Source organism: Oryzias melastigma, linkage group LG4 (assembly GCF_002922805.2).
Source record: "Oryzias melastigma strain HK-1 linkage group LG4, ASM292280v2, whole genome shotgun sequence".
In the NCBI taxonomy this organism is placed as follows: domain Eukaryota; kingdom Metazoa; phylum Chordata; class Actinopteri; order Beloniformes; family Adrianichthyidae; genus Oryzias; species Oryzias melastigma.
This window is the reverse complement of record NC_050515.1, coordinates 6,380,946-6,397,876: the sequence shown is the minus strand read 5'-3', so window position 1 is coordinate 6,397,876 and position 16,931 is coordinate 6,380,946. Positions and strand designations below refer to the sequence as shown.

The 16,931-nt window shown below is 36.2% G+C and overlaps 2 protein-coding genes across 8 annotated transcripts in view; both read left to right on the top strand.

Annotated features, from left to right (window-relative positions):
- Nucleotides 1–10,604, top strand: part of soat1 (sterol O-acyltransferase 1) — a 19,893-nt gene extending 9,289 nt beyond the window's left edge. For 5 of the 6 annotated variants that reach the window (XM_024279348.2, XM_024279347.2, XM_024279350.2 and 2 more), the window contains 14 exons: nucleotides 1,358–1,407; nucleotides 3,808–3,956; nucleotides 4,039–4,098; nucleotides 4,176–4,283; nucleotides 4,354–4,639; nucleotides 6,361–6,439; nucleotides 6,519–6,603; nucleotides 6,705–6,750; nucleotides 6,818–6,947; nucleotides 7,037–7,134; nucleotides 7,224–7,322; nucleotides 8,907–9,042; nucleotides 9,131–9,276; nucleotides 9,346–10,604. In XM_024279348.2, the coding sequence (XP_024135116.1) occupies nucleotides 1,358–1,407; nucleotides 3,808–3,956; nucleotides 4,039–4,098; nucleotides 4,176–4,283; nucleotides 4,354–4,639; nucleotides 6,361–6,439; nucleotides 6,519–6,603; nucleotides 6,705–6,750; nucleotides 6,818–6,947; nucleotides 7,037–7,134; nucleotides 7,224–7,322; nucleotides 8,907–9,042; nucleotides 9,131–9,276; nucleotides 9,346–9,399 (1,526 nt within the window). In that variant the 3' untranslated portion in view covers nucleotides 9,400–10,604. The remainder of the gene's footprint in view (nucleotides 1–1,357; nucleotides 1,408–3,807; nucleotides 3,957–4,038; nucleotides 4,099–4,175; nucleotides 4,284–4,353; nucleotides 4,640–6,360; nucleotides 6,440–6,518; nucleotides 6,604–6,704; nucleotides 6,751–6,817; nucleotides 6,948–7,036; nucleotides 7,135–7,223; nucleotides 7,323–8,906; nucleotides 9,043–9,130; nucleotides 9,277–9,345) is intronic. The other variant, XM_036211451.1, reaches the window with a different exon arrangement.
- Nucleotides 10,605–11,179: 575 nt separating this feature from the next.
- The window catches only part of abl2 (c-abl oncogene 2, non-receptor tyrosine kinase), a 37,117-nt gene continuing 31,365 nt past the window's right edge, over nucleotides 11,180–16,931 (top strand). The window contains exon 1 of one of the 2 annotated variants that reach the window (XM_024278908.2): nucleotides 11,180–12,088. In XM_024278908.2, the coding sequence (XP_024134676.1) occupies nucleotides 11,872–12,088 (217 nt within the window). In that variant the 5' untranslated portion in view covers nucleotides 11,180–11,871. The remainder of the gene's footprint in view (nucleotides 12,089–16,931) is intronic. The other variant, XM_024278909.2, reaches the window with a different exon arrangement.

Sequence of the window (16,931 nt, the reverse complement as noted above, 5' to 3'; positions counted from 1 at the left end):
AGTTCTCTGAGGTCTCCGCCCCTTTTTAAAGTGAAAGATGTTCAAATATGAGTTCCTCATGAACATTTAGAGAACATTCACATTAGAGGCGTCACGTTTCCACCACGCAGAAACCAAAATGACATGTTCATTCAGAGGATCACGTAGAGAGGAGGCTGATTAATCCAGAGGAAATCTTATTTACGTCGGTAGAGGATTTGGAGGACACGAGTCGACTGACTGGAGTTTCCAAATTCATTTTTATTTCAGCAATATTATAAATAGTGAGTTTTTCCTGGGACTCGCTATTAAAAAATACAGTCTTTTTTTCCTTATTTTAATCCCTTAACAAAAGGAACGATTGAATGTCACACACTGCGAAATCATCTAAACTCATCTGTCATCCACCACTTGCGTCACACATTAGCTCAGTCGTCAGCAGCGCTGCCTCCCACCGCAGAGATTGCGAGTTCGATTCCCGGTTGCGGAATTTATTTTTACGCTTAAAAGAATTCGGCGAATATTTTTTAAGTCTTGAGAATTAAAATTAAATAAATGCTTTTTTGACATATGCAGCTACAGTTTCTGTTTTAGCGTGCTGTGATATCCGTGTGTGTGGGGGGGGGGGGGGTTACCAAAACTGGTCATTCATACGATTACGGAGATTACTGATTAAATTAGTAACAGATCAAAAACCATTCCTTACTCAACAAGAGACAAAATAACCTTCCTGACATTATTTATTCATTATTAGAAATGATTCAAATAACTGCAGATATTTTCTCTCTGTTCTACCGCTGCAGCTGTGTTGCTTTTCTTGCAGAAAATGTTCTCCTATAGTCGCATATGCTTGAAGGAACTTATCAATTTCCGCCACCGGAAGTAGTAAACTCAGCTGTTTGTCCCCGTCGCCATGGTGAATCGTGCTGTCTTTGCTCCATTGATCAGGGCTTTTTATGATCGCGACGCTCACACATGATTCTGGTTCTAACAACTTCAAGTTGATTGATTCAAACATTTTCAGCTGTTCTGGAACCGAAAACCCTGAGTTTGGGAATTTAGAGTCCAGTGACTCTAAGTTCAGGTTCGAACTCTAAATTTGTTGAACCTGCTTCTTGAAACGGGCCCCTGGTCACAGAGGTGTGTTTTTGCTGAAAATGTTTTCAGCCGCTGCTGCAGTAAGAAGTGGATGGAAGTGAATTCTAATAAAATGACAAATATTTGCAATTTGGATCAGAAATCAAAAAAGTTTTATGATGAAGTTTAGGTCAGTAGCTTCAATAGCTCCTTAAGCAACTTTTTGTCTGGGATGGAAAACAGTTTTGTTGTATTAAAATAAATGTGTGATTTCTGTCTTTATGTGTTACTGTTCTTACAGGGATAATTGAAGCAGAAAGCAAAAAGATGCAACTGAAGAGGAAAGCAGAGGTTGGTTTATTTTTTTGGTTCTTAAAAAGTCACATTTTTACTATTTTTAAACAATGATCGATATTAACCTGAAAGGAATGACTTATCATGCTTATCTTTTAGGATAGAGTTCACACAGAAGCAAAACTTAACTTCAAATATGCCACAAACATCAAAAATACAGTAACCTAAATTTATGTACTTATTTAAGATCTTTATCCAAACAATTCTAAAGTTTTGTTCCAAAAACAGAAGAACATCTCAATGTTTTTATTGGTTCTTACTTTTCTTGATTGAAACATAAAAAAAATCATTTTTTTTATTTTGTTACTGCACTTTCAACTTTCAAGGCCAAGCAACTTTTAAGGAGCGCAAAACAAAATTTTATGCGCCTAATATCCATTTATTTTAATGTTTAGACTGATGGGTAACCTTTTCTAACGGCAATTTACACATTTTCTTTATTTCTTTCAAATACTGTTACTAATATTTGTTATTTATTGTATCAATAAACATTATTCTGTAGTTTTAGAAATACTAAACTAACTACAATTTTAATATCTCAATTTTTGTTACAGATATTTCTTCAAATAAAGTCATCTGTAGATGAACAGCCTCTCTCTACACAGCAGAATGACCAAAAATAAAGACAGAAAACGGTTAATTTGGTGAAAAAACAGGATTTTCAAAATGAAATTGACTGTGAAACAGACGTCATTTTTGAAAACGTTCTCATGACCTTTTCTGTTGGATCATAAAAGTGTAATTCTGCTGCTCGTTTGATAACAAAGATGCTTTTCTAAAAGGCGAGTGAGTCATAATGAGAATTTCCACAGCAGATCAACCCGTGTGTGTGTTTATGAATGAAGGTAATTGTGACTTTTTTGTTTTTGATGTAGCATACTTGCAGGTTTCAGGGCAAAATATAAATAAAACAGTAAATGTGTTTCTTTCTTATCATAAATATGTTTATGTTAGACTAAAATAGGTTAATCCCTATCTGTACATTTAAACAAACTGATGTTTGAAGCGTGTCATGATATTTAAAAGCACTAACGTTCGTCCTGAAGTGAACTTGAATATATCGAGCTAAAAATAGAAGATGAGGAATTTTTCTTCAGCCTTTTTAACCACCTCAGTTTGACTTAATATTAATATTATCTCTTTTTTATTTATTTTTTTATATATGCAATGTTAATATTGATTGGTTTTCTTTCATTTTAAATGCAAAAAAGGTTAAATGAACAAAAATAAAGGGATAACGTTCTCAAAAAATAAGTGGGTAGAAGAAAAATTGTATTAGTTAATATATTTTATGCGTATTAGGGCTGTCAAATTATCACGAATAATTAATTATAGATATCTTAGCACATTTTTCGTCACGTTAATCTCATTTTTGGATCAGATGATTACTTTTGTGTTATGAACAACTGGAGGAGCGAAATCCCGCTCATATCATGGTCATTTAAGAAAAAAAACAATTTAAAATAAATTATTAGAACTTCACTCCAATTATATTTTTAAGTTTTAATGTTTTCTTTTTTTTTTTTTTTTACAAATGTAGACTGTTTATCATGCAGTGTCGCACACGTACTGCTCTCGCTCTTTTTTGAAAACGTCATGAGAAATGAAAAAAAAAAAAAACAACATAATTTTAAAGGGAACGTTCATCTCTTGTGCTTGTTTTTTGTCCAGATAATGAAACAAATGTTTGTTTAAAGAAAAAAAAAAAGAAGTCAATTCCTCTTCGGTGTTTCATTTCTTCTTTCTTAGATTCTGCATTTCTTTTCTGCTTTATCTTAGTCTCTAAAATGATTAAATTCACCCAAATCGGTTAAAGGAAACAACAAAATCATTCATGTCTTTACTAATAACTTGCAGTTGTAGTAAACTCTGAAATGCTATATATCAACATTTGAATTATGGCAGTAATAAGAAGTTTTGTGTTCAGTATTTTTTGGATTGCTCAGCAAAGTGTTCCTACTCTTTTTATTTGGTAAATGAGAGCATTCTGAACCTGAAATTTCTTAATTTTTTTATTTATTTTTATTTTTAAGATTGGAAAAAAATATCCCTCAGTGGGGTCAAAGTAAAAGTTGGAAGTCTTGTATTCTTTAAAAAAAACATAATAAAGTCACTTTTTTGGTTTTATTTTAGCCTCTTAAATCACCACGATGTTTTAAACTTCAAATAAATACTTTAAAATTATGTTTTTCCTAGCAACCAAATATTGCGATTAAATTAATTAATTACCATTAATTGCATGACAGCATTAATGCACACATTAAAGAAAAAGCATAATGGTACCAAAACTGTGTCATTGTACCATTAGGTTTCAAATTGATACTTTTCCAAAATTTTCTTTTTTACATGAATTAAATTAATTTTACTTGTGTTCCTCGTTTGCTTTTTTTCCTTCAGCTTCTGAAGACTGACCTTTTGCGTCAGTTTGACAGCCAAGTGAGTGACTTGATGGATAGTCTTTTAGAAGAGTCCTCCAGCCTGGAGCGTTCTTCTGTATCAGCAGCCTTCTCACCCCCCATGTCGGATAAGGAGAAGACCAAACTTGGGTACATCAACCTAGAAAGTACTCCCGCCGCTCTAGTTTTGACCACACTTTTAATATGTTCTCACCACTGTTGCCCTCTGCAGTCATTTCCGACCTCCTCATGGGGAGGGAAAGCATTTCACAAACAGGAGGTCTCTTCTGGAGTAAGTTAGTATATTTCTTTAAGTGTTCTGGATGTTCTTCTTTTTGGATAATAAATGTATTTCTGCATCTTCATCAGTGAGCTTTTTGAAGTGGACCACATCAGGACCATCTACCACATGTTCATTGCTCTCCTCATCCTCTTCATCCTCAGCACTCTGGTGGTAGATTTCATAGATGAAGGCAGGTAATATGAAACCACCTTGAACTTTCAGGTCCACCGAGCCATAAAAGCACAGAACTGTCTTTTGTCTCAGGCTGGTGCTGGACTTCGACCTGCTGGTTTATGCGTTTGGCCAGTTCCCCCTAGTGGTGTGCACGTGGATCTGCATGTTCCTGTCCGTGCTCCTGGTGCCCTACACCCTGTTCCACCTGTGGTCTCAGAGCCAGGCGGGCTCTTTTGGTCGGCCCAGGTTGTTCAGTGCGCTGTTGGGTTCTGCGTTCGTGCTCTACCAGGCTGTGGGCCTGGGGCTGCTGCCCGCGTACGTCGTCGTGACCAACAGTTTACCACCTGCATCCTGCTTTATCATCATCATTGAACAGGTACATGAAATCATTTCTTTTATCACATTAAAGACCCACTTTGATCCTCTTTTGATCAATTTTAAAAGCAATCTTTTAATTAAAATTATGCCATTTTAACAAAAACATAAAACTTTGTTCATTAGAAATTCACCTCTGAGTTGCAGAGATGAAGCAATCAAGCCTGATATGCTAGCCAGCATAGTTGAAACGCTTGCTAGGCTAACGGCTGCCGGTGTTGTGCCAAAGTACTCTCCCTGCTGAAATGTGTTTCCCTGTCTCAGGCATCATTGATTTGTTTCCTAAAACTCATATTTTGTCCCCAAAAAACGTAAAAACAAGATGGATAATCACAATATACTTTATTTGGGGCCTTTTGGGAGTTTATTGTCATATTTACATTTTTCCTCAACATATTCTATGTAAAAGAACGACAGCTTATTGTGTTAAAGAAAAAAAAAAACAAAAAACTTTGACTAATTTAGGATAAGAAACGCAATTTCTGAAAGAGACTTTGTTATGGAAGCATGCAACAACGGACAATTATTAAGTATTTGTTGTTTCTTCTGGAAATTATTTCTTACAGGCTGGATCAGCAGCAGCCTGACAGAATCCGAGCCCCCTGTTGTTTTATGTAGAATATGTGGTTAACAAAAATAAATCAATTAAACATGACAGTAAACTCGCAAAAGCCCCAGAATAAAGTCTGTCATAAGCATCCACCTCCTTTTTACACTTTTTGGAACAAAATATGAATGTTTGGAAACAAATCAACGATGCCCGAGACCGGGAAACGCATTCTGGCAGGGGGAGCATACCTTGGCACAACACCGGTCCTGGCCCGCCGGCGGTCGGCTGCCTGGCAGACGGAGAGCCGCCGCAGGTGCAGACACACAAATTGCATCCATTTCTAACCTTGTTTGCAACACGTATTAAAACTAGGCCTGGGAATCGATTAAAAAAATAACTAATTAATCGCATACTGGAGAAAAATGAATCCTGATTAATCGCAAATTTTTTTTGCATTATAATCACAACATGAAATCACACAAAATACATTTAGAACATTTATTTTTAATTAGTGCTGTCAATCAATTTAAAAAAAATAGGATATTCAAACTTTTATGTTGCGATTAATCACAATATTTTCCTAGGTAAGTTGTTTTTTTTATTTTTTTTTTTAACAAAAAACAGACCAGAAAGAGAATATTTTTCATTTTTTATGTCCTAATTATTTTTAATTTATAAAGTTTTAACCCAGAAATGTAATGTGTGTTTAAAACACATCAACAGTAAGACAAGCAGAACTCTAAAGAATTTTATATCTACAGTTTTACTCCAAGTCGTGACAATAGTCCAGACCATGCATCAGATTGTCCACTTTTTGTTAAAAAGCAATCTAAACCAAAAAAATAACAAGATTAAAGTCCTTAAAAAAGGATTCAATTTTTACTTACTTTGTAAATAACCATTCTATAAGTGGAAAATACGACGTGTTGTAATCCAGTTAGCTCTTTTTCAAATGTCAGTTTTGGTTAAAAGACTTCCACGATTTGAATAAAAACTACTCAGATATGCTGTTTTTAGCTTCATTTTCTTTACATGTGTCCTCAATTGTCAGAAAAATGCCCCAATAACATGTTTAAAACACATTTTTCATTAGAGTGGGTCTTTAAAGATTCAAATTCAAGTTGTTTTTATCTTTAAAACTGCATAAATGTGTTTAACTTTTCTGATTTCAGGTTCGTTTAATGATGAAAGCGTATTCCTTCGTCAGAGAGAATGTTCCAAAAGTCCTGTCCTGGGCAAACGATAAGACAAGTGTGTAACTTTCTTCATTCAGAACTATGTTATCTGTTTAATCGTTCATCATTTCAAAAAGCTCTCCTGTTGGCGTTAGGCCCCGGTCCAGTGATCCCTCAAGTTTCTCAGTACCTCTACTTCCTGTTTGCACCGACGCTTATCTACAGAGACAAATACCCGAGGTACCAGTACTCTTTGGTTTCAGTATTTCTATTAATCATTTACCAAATGGAGAACAGTTATTTCCTCTTCAGTCCGTCCAGTAAATCTTGTCTCTATCCAGGAACCCTGTTACAAGATGGAGCTACGTGGCTACCAAGTTTCTCCAGGTACTGTAATGTTCTCCCAACAAAAGCATGATTTTATGATATTTATTTCCTTCTCTCCTGTCCTCAGGTTCTCGGCTGTCTGTTTTACGCCTACTACGTGTTTGTGCGGCTGTGCATCCCGCAGTTCCGCAGCATCAGTATGCAGTTTTTTGATCTGCGGGCGATGGTCCTCTGCGTCTTCAATTCCATCCTGCCAGGTAACACTTCCAGCAACACCTTAGCAGTCGTTGGTTATCTTTTATGTTTGAGTTTTGTTTTTCTTGTGATTTATTTGTTTTTCTTGTAGGAGTTTTGGTTCTCCTGCTGGCATTTTTTGCTTTTCTGCACTGCTGGCTCAATGCTTTTGCAGAGATGCTTCGCTTTGCAGACAGAATGTTTTACAAGGTCTTGTTCTCACTTTGACTACAAACATGTTGAAGCTCCTGGGTTTAAGGTGGAAATTAACACAAAAAACGATTCTGGTTCCGATTCAGGACTGGTGGAATTCGACCTCCTTTGCAAATTACTATCGAACTTGGAACGTGGTGGTCCATGACTGGCTGTATTACTACATTTACAAGGATTTCCTATTGGTGAGTCCTTTTCTTAGTCCTGAAAAACTCCATTTGTCCAAAGAAAATATGTGTTTTAAACTGCGGAATAATACATTTTCCTCGTATTTCAGATCTAGATTAAATAGTATGTTTGTTATTTTAAACATTTATAATAAAACCTGCTCAAATAAATGAAATATACAACATTTTCCCAAGACTTTCCTGTCGATTTACAGTTTTTATTTTCTGTTGGTAAATACTTTGCCAAGATTAACTTGTAGGTTACTGACATATCAGATGTACAAGTAAAATATTGTTTAGCAAATTGTAATAAAAAAATAATCTCCTTACTAAAAAAATTATAACTATACCATCAAGAACTGTGTTCTAATTGCCATTAAAATCATGATATTTTATTCTGCAGTTTGTCTTTCAGGTTAAAAATCCATTTTGATTCAGATTTTAATTTACCTTTTCAGTTAGTGAATTTAACCCTTGAGAACCTGAAGTTTGGCCACAGATATTTTTTTTTCCCTTAAATTTGTTAAATATTTTTGGCTGTTCTTAATTGTTCCAAATTAACTTTTGAATCTCAGAAGAAAATTGTTTTTGGGTTCTCCAGGATTAGAGACAAAACTAAATCAATTTAATTTTAAGTTGATGCTTTTTCTTTCCTTTTTTTCCTTGTTCTAAGATATAAAAATAAATGTATAAATGTATAACGGTGTTTACAGATAAAGAAAAAACTTTATATTTGAGTTTTGGTTTCAAAAACACCAGATTTTAAGTCCATAGAATTTTGCTTTAATTAAAATAATTAAAGGAAGTAGAAATTTTTACTTCTTCTCTTTATTACATATAAAACTGTAAATTGCGAGAACATGATGGTTCAAACTTCATAATGAATAGTTAATTTAATAGATAAAAATACTTCCAACTATATTTTGTTAAGTTGGAAGTGAATTCTTTAGAAAAAAGGTAAAAACTTCCTTTCCGTCATCACAGTAGCTACATTTTCATCGCACATTGGATTTGCGATAATAAATTTCCCTTATGGAAACACGACAATTTCAAAAAACTTCCATTTATTGGAAAAAAGTTTTTGCGCTTATCGAATTGACATATTTCCCAAAATTAACATGGTCCCACAGCTAACTAGAGGTCCCTCAGCATCACACAGCTCATCCAAAGCTGAGTATGTCATGTGGAATTACTCCTCTGTAAAATCACCAACCACGATTTCCCAAAATCCCTTCATCTGAAGCCACTCCCACATAGCTCTCGGCTGAATAAGACGCCGACGTCTCCTTTGATGGATGAAGAGAGCTAGTGCCGAAGAAGGAATGTGAATCTGATGTAAATCAATGTATTGTTCACATCTGTTGCCATATTTTGAGTTGGTTTGTGTTTATTTGCATAATTATGATTTAATGGAAACAGTGTATTTGCAAAATTGTTTTTTTTTTCTCGCCATTTCTATAATTTTGTGCATATGTTTAGTGGAAATGCAGCTATTTTTATTTATTTTTTTTTGTATCCCAATAATTATTTACATTTTTTGTGAGATTCCAACATTTGCTTAAACATTATTTAGATTTTTTTTATTTTCTCTTGTGGTTTCAGATTTCTCAGAAGCGTTTCAGACTAGCAGCCATGCTCTTCGTTTTCACCATATCCGCCGTGGTCCACGAGTACATTCTAGCAGTTTGCTTCGGCTTCTTCTACCCTGTGCTCTTTTGCCTCTTCATGTTTTTTGGAAGTAAGAATAACGAATTAAAAAACACATTAATGCATATCAGCCATGAAACTATTTAATCTTCGTCATTCTATCTTAATTTTATTCCCAGTGATGTTCAACTTTATTCTGCACGACCGAAGGAAAGGCCCCATCTGGAACGTCATCATGTGGACGGCTCTGTTCCTGGGTCAGGGGGTGATCATCTGTCTGTACTCCCAGGAGTGGTACGCTCAGAGATACTGTCCTTTGAAGGAGGTAACATTACTTTTTTGGAAATATTTTTAACGGAAGGAAAGACACTAACTCGACCCTTTCTTCTTTCAGCCATCTTTTCTGGAGTTGATTACTCCTCGTTCCTGGAGCTGTCAAAGAGACTGACTGTGGGATTATAGTAAGAAGTAGTGCTAATACTGATCACTTAAGGTTTCTGTTAATTTAAGTATTTATGGTTTTTGTTGTGTCTTTGCACTAAAGTTGGACATTTGTAGGAATGTATGGCAAAGCTTCTACTGATATGCCAAAACCAGCACAGTCACTGGGATGCCTTATGTGTTTTTAGTTTTCAGACATCACAGAAAAGTTCTGTACCAAGAAGTTCCTGTAAGCACCTTTCCGTGTACTGTTTGTATTTTTTGGAGTTGTTTCAGATCAACACTCTTTTGTGCCAACAAGATTGCGGCAATAATGACACACGGCAGCTGAATGCAGACGTTATTTGCTTATTGCAATAATGATTTTACCAAGATTCCACTACAATATACATGTAAAGACTGATACAAATATTTAATTTTGTTGCCAAAAAATAGGATTTAAAATGTGCTTCCGACTGTCTGACCCTAACGATGCAGGCACCTGTTGACTTTGTCTCAAGACTTCTGGGTAATTTATTGGTAATCAAATCAAGATTTTAACATTCATTGAGGACTGAAGTGCATAAACTCGAATGTACTGTTTCAATCTGAATATTTGATTCTCTTTAGTCATTCAACTGTTATAAATGCGGAGTAAATGAAGCAAATGTTGTAAAGCTGCTATGTGGAATCACTACGATAATCACAACTGTCAGACTTAAAGGCTAAAGACAATATTTTCTGCTTGTATTTAATACTTGTTTGTTTGTGGTATAAAGATAAATTATATTTTCTATGGAAAGTAATTACACATTTAAAAAATGTTGCCTTTCAGGGAATTTTCTGATGCTCTTTAATAGATGTTGATTCTTTGTATGCTAAAAGTTAAACCTCAAGGTGGCACTATTGTAACGCCTTTAATGGATTGAATATTCATGTTGAGTGATTACATTCCAAAAGTTTGTATTATGAACTAAAACTAACTACAGATAACGTTTAAACTTGATATATTTGAAGTCATTTGGATTATTTTTGTCAAATATATGCTGAGTTAATCTTTTTCCTTTATTTTTGCTCTCAAGTGATAAAAATATCAAATTGCAGAAAAACTCTTAACTGAAAATGTTTGAGTTTTGTCTAATTTCTGTTACTTTAAGTTTAATTTATTTTGTTATATATCTCGAACCTCCTCTTTTTGTATGTCTTTTCATTTATATAAATGATTATCTTCTTGGTCAAAGTAATAATGGATGGAATAAAAGTTTATTCCCTTAACTTTGTGTTATTGGATTTTGTGCTATATGTTTTAGAATGTAAAACTCTGTCCATACGAAGAACAAATATTTAATTTTATATTAAATCTTGACGGTTAAGCAAAATGACAGGTGTGCATATTTAAGAAAATTATTTTTGGTGAACAATTCTATATCTAATTTAATTTTAATTTTAGTTAGCATTTTTTTATATTTATTAAACCATTATAAATCAGTTTTCTTTTTTATTTTTTTATTTCATACGAGGTTTAAAAATAACTTTTGGATGTTGCAATTATTTATAAAACAGATTATTTCAATTTGAGTGACATCATATTAAATCCAATAGACGTAACTTTCTTTTATATATGTATATATATATATATATATATATATTACAAAAAATGTATTTGTTTATATAAAATTGTGAAATTATTTCTGAACTGCAGTGCTTTTCTGCAGATCAAATATATCTTAAACATACGAGGAAAATTCAAATATTTGATGGGAAATGATGCATTCTATATATGCATATTGTTCTCTAATATTTGTATTTTCATTTATCTGATGAAAACTTCAGAGTTCTCAGTCGGGGTGTTATTAATCAGGGTGTATAAAGGTGTCATATGATGATAATAGCTTACAGGAGAAATAACTACGACTTTTGGGATAAATTCTTAGCTTGGGGGTTAAGGCGTGTTCTTCCGTTTAAGTTTCTTTTTTTCCTCCTTTTTGTTTTCTGTCCTGCGGCATCACGACCCTCTCACTGCAGACTCCTCGCAGAGGCTGCTGGGGAGGTGGAGGCTCGCTCTGACCGGGCATCCGAGGCGAACCCCCGCCTTGTGCAACACATCCACTATTCTGCGGTAAAGATGGCGGCGTCAGAGGGGGCGCGCAGCGGCTGGACCACGGCAAAAAGGATTTGATTGTCTCCTTTTTCCATCGAGTCCAGCTCGCGGAGTGTTGTAATTTGGTCATACGGTACGAACTGTACCGCTGCGGTAAAGAAAACCGTGTCACGCGCTGAGGTTGCGGTTTTATTGTTGCAGGGTGGGTTTCACTCGTAGCGGCTAACCTTAGCTAACGGGCTAGCTAGCTAACTCGGGCTAGTTCACGTTATCTCAGTGAGGAGGGTGTTGAGGAAGAGAATTCGGGCCAGTCTGTTCCATCTTGGGGGGGATGTGAACCAGAAGCGCGCGGGGGGTTTGCTTGCTTCGTCCCAAACGACCTCACAACAAACTACCGGGATGGGACAGCAGGTAGGCCGCGTTGGTGAGGTTACATCGACCGGACTGCAGCCACCACAACCCCACGCTCCCCAACCGCAGCCGGGGAGGGGGAACCGGGGGAGCGGAGCCGGGAGAAGACCCCGGGAACCAGGCTGTAGCACAGGGACACCGCCAGGCAGGGCAGCCTCTGCCAACGTGCCCGACCCAGGGATCAATATATTCACCCAACATTCAGGTAAGGAGAAGAAAATGAAGTGTCTGAATTCCTACGTTTGTTTTTTCTTCCGTTATCCGAGTGCTAGCAAATTCTGACGACGCGTTAGCCGAAACGAGGAAAAGCTGTCTAACCTTTGCGGGGTTTATGTGTCAAATTCACACGTCCAGATGTGACTCGTGTAAAGAATGCTGCGTGATGGTGAGCGTGTTTGTGGCTGGTGAAGGTGCAGGGTCAATCCAGGGCTTTTCTTCTTCAGTGGCTGAAGATGCCTCTGTGTGTCATGTCATACGATATGGAGCCTGGAAGCGGTGTTTCCCTATCCTGGAGGTTAACTACCAATGCCAGGCCATTAACTCGCTGTGCAGACATGCACAACAGCAGGAGGAGTTACGACATCCAGTAGCGCCTTCATCACATCATTGCACAAATTAAACCATATCAAAATGTTCTCAACTATTCATGCAGTGTTATGTTATAGATGTATATCAACTAGAATTTAAAGACCCACTCTGATGAAAGTCACACTTGTGGTCTTTTTACCTGCTCTTGTAGTTTTTCATATGGTGGAGGAGATATTTATAAAGAATTAAGATTAAAACTGCATTTCTGACTAATTTTTAATTCAAATCACTGTGAATCTGGAGCAGATGAAAAAATCCCGATGGAAAAAGCTTGTAAGTGTAAGTTTGTTTCTTCCTTTGTGGCTTCATATTTATCTATTATTAATATTTGCAAATTTATATATATATTAAAGTATTGTATCTGTTGCTTCTCTTTTGGCAAATGGACTTTGAGTCTGTAATAAAGTATCTATTATTCACTGAAACTGGAAATGCAATCACTAAAAATAGGAAGTCTTATAAATAAAAAACATAATTGCTTTTAGATAAAAATGACACACGTGATGAATTGATGCTTTTCTTTTTGGAGTAAAGTGTCTTTACTCCAAAAACATCAATTCACTGTCTTCATTAGCCTTCTACGCTCTTAACATCTGTAAACTTTCCTTAGGTTCTGTTTTCTTTACTCACAAGTGTCCTTTAAAACAGAGTATTTCACCTTTGCAGGTTTGGGTTTTGAAAATAAAACGTGTAGCATCACTAGCACTGAAGTTTTAGCGCCTCTTTTCAGTGTTCTTCCAGCGCTACTGTTTGCTAGAGTTCACAGAAAATGCAACCCCTCCTTGAATAGAAAGCACTTTCAAAACGTGGCTCTCCAAAGTAATGGTCTTCACAGACAGACTTCACCGTGAGTGCAGCTCTGCAGCACAGTTCTCTCCGATGTCAGAGCAAGAGAAGCCTTTTTATAGCATCCAGGATGCAGCCATTCTGCAAAGAGATCCCTGCTCTTCAAAGTACACAATAATAGAACAAAGACTCTTTAGGTGGGGAAGTGGAGATCTTTGTGCTCAGTCCTGCAGTCAAGACCTAACCTATTTACTTTGTTAAAAATCCTCACGATTCTAAAAATATTTTAAAGCACACATGCTTTAAAATTTCATTTTTTACTACTAAAATGATTTAAAATATTTCTATGTTTGACTAAATGCATAATTTCATCCTAGTTTTTGCTGTCCAATTCTGTTTTTAGATAGATATCGACATCATGTTTATTTGATTGTTATGCAGTAGTATTACTTGTAATAATAGTAATGGAAAGTTGGCATCTTGTTAGAAAATGGTTTTAATAACTTTTATGAGAATCAATCAGACTTTTCACTAAATAAGACTAAGCGTTTGTGTTAATTAAGTTTCACAAACGCCATAAACCAAGTCCCACTCCAACTTTATTTTTATCTATTATAAAATTGCTCTCAGCAACAACAAAAAAAAAGTTTTTTTTTTGTTTTTTTTTTTTTTAAAGACGTTTTCTGCTGCAGAAGCTCATTAGAAATGTGCCTTTTGAGTTGTGGGTGGGACAGTTGGTCCGGAAGTAGCCTTACGTTGATATCCCAGCATTCCTTTGTTTACACTCTGTCCTTCAAGCTTACAAACCCTCACAACCCCAAGCTGCGTATCAACAGCGTATCAAAACAAAAAAAAAAAAACGGTGAGCAGTATTGGAGCTATCCAGCCGTACAGTTCTGAGCCAAACAGCAGCTCAGCTAATAAATCATTACATCATAAATCATTTCATTTTTGCATTTCCGAGTATTTCTCCTTTTAAATATGTCAATCAAACTGTCTTGGACAGACTCTGTTTGAATGAATGATCTTCTTTCCATCAACAGCTCTGTTGCACATGCACTAAACCCTCATCTGTTCCTAGAGTCTAGTTCAGGTTCTGGAGAAGAGAAGATGGTATCTTCACATTGACTGCAGGCAAATAAGCCGCCGTTCACATTCTTGTGGTCAAATCACTGGATTTTTTGTGTGAGTTTCATCCAATACTTACGGTAGCAGGACTCCACCTTCCAAAAACTCCACCAGACTCCACGGAGCTTCTTGATGTGACCACGGAAATGTGAACGGCGGCTCATTTGACCGCAGTTGTAAAGGATTGTAAATCAATTCAGGTACTAAGCTCAGCTCCAAAAGCCACGCCCCCTCGGCGTCTTGAAAATGGCTTTTTAAGATTGTGGGATTTTGGTCAAAAACGTCATAATCATAATTAAAACACTACTTGGAATGATTTTTTTTTTTTTTTTTGTAAAATTGTCACAGAGGGACTTAAATGGATCTATTTGTCTTTAAGTGGAAGATTTGAAATTGTATTGGAGCAGGGAGACTTTGGCAGTTCGTGATCCATCACGATTTTGAATAAAGAAATACTCAGAAATGCCGTTTTGATCTTAAATTTCTTTTTATCTATCCTCAACTTTAAAAGAAAAATGCTATAAGAACAAGTTATAAACACACAAATACAATTTTCATTGGAGTGGGTCTTTAAGATATCAAACTCCAGGCCTTAACTGGTTTTTAAGAAATCCTTCCTCATCTGCTGCTGATTACCTGGATCAGGTGTGTTTTATCCATTAAGGAACTTCAACAGCTGTATCAGGTGTGTTTTATCCATTAAGGAACGTCAACAGCTGTTGGAGAACATGTAGGACACTGACCCTCGAGGTCCAGAGTTTGACATCCACATGCATTTTTGGCTTAACAGCTAACCTTCTAATGCGCATGTATATAATTTCATGGCGGCAATCTGTAAGTACAGCATCTTTTTCTGCTGAGTAAATGCGTCTGTGTTGCTCCTTGTGTATTGATTATCTATGGATCCCATATATACACAATGATCCACTAAAGTACTTCTTAGTCAGTGTCACAGATCGACAAATAAAGCCTGTCAGGTTGGTAAACGGGTGTTCATCAGGTTTATCCAGTGGATCTGCCTCTATTTTGTTGACATTTTAAAGTCAGATATCCCGGGTTTGACTAGTTTTTTTTTAAGTCTGTCAATACTTCCTTTTTTTAATCTTGCAATTTCTGGACTGATGTCACTTTTTCCAGTCAGCATCACCTGCAGATTTCACATCCTATCTCAAAGTAAATGCGGGACCTAGATGGAAAAAATGTAGATGTAGTTCAAAGCTTCTCAAAAGCATGAGTGGCTGCTGGGAAATGTTCCCTAAGCAGACAATAGGTCTCATATGTGAAGACACAACAGGTGTCGTTCCTTCCTGCCTTTTCTTATGGGTATAACACCACGATTGTCCCCTTTTTAAGACTTTTGAAGAGCCATTCTGATGGAAAATCTGTGTATTTAGCATGTTCTTGTGACATTTTTCTGATTATTCAAATGAATCAAGAGCAGACAAACCCATATTGTAATTGTGACCTCAAAGATATGCTGGGCGGACCACTAGCTCCATGCTCTGCTCCATTCCGATACATCCACTTGTAGATAAATAGATCCATGAACGTCTTTGTTTTCCTCATCCGAGCTGGAATCTGGTTCACACTGGACAGCTGGATAGCTCTGATATTACTGCACTTGATTGCTCTGCATCACGCAAATTCACGCAAATTTCTAATGACCTCCTACCGCTCTGCAGAAGCTATGTCCTAGAAAAATTACAGATTTTAAAATTGTGTCTAAAAACGGCATAATAATTGCCAGGACTCCCTTGTAAAAGAGATTCCTTAATCTCAATGGGACTTCCTGGTTAAATAAAGGTTAATAAAATAATAAATAATCATAATTAAAAGACTACTGGGAACACTTTGAAAATAGATCACAATATGGTTGAAGTGGGTCTTTAATTGTTTGTAAGCTTGTAAAAAATAGTTATTCTGTCTTCCATAAAGTGTTCAATCGTGGATCTTAGACAGTAGGTGTTTTCGTATCACACGTCCAAATCATAGACATATGACATAGATATTTGATGTAACACTGGACAAAATGAGGAGTTGATGTCACCCATAGAAAATGCTGAAATGTCATTGTGCCTTCCCGATACGGCCGCTGCCATTTTAAAACCTCTCGATTACATTAAAAGTGGGGTCATCTGGACCCCACAAGATGGAACGCTGAACTTTTTTTTTTCCACAATTTTTTTTTTTTTATCTTCCCTGGTGGCATGGCAGACATGAGATCTGATCCACCTTTGTCGTGGGAGGGATCACACATCAGTATAAGGGTCGGGTCATCTGGACCCCATAAGACAACATAAATGTTAGAGGAATTACTGTTGCCAATCAGAAGTTAGCTTGTACAAAGTTCACATCCTTTCCACTGAAGGCGGGCTCGGGGGAATCTGTCAATCAAAAGTTTGAGGTGGGGCCAGCGAGCACTACATGCTTTTACTGAGGCATCTGATTGGTCAGTTTATAACTTGAATAACTTGCGGTAAAGAAAAAAAATCTGGATTAGCAAGAAGATGTTAAGAAGAATCCATCAGAGCAAAAATGGTTATTCT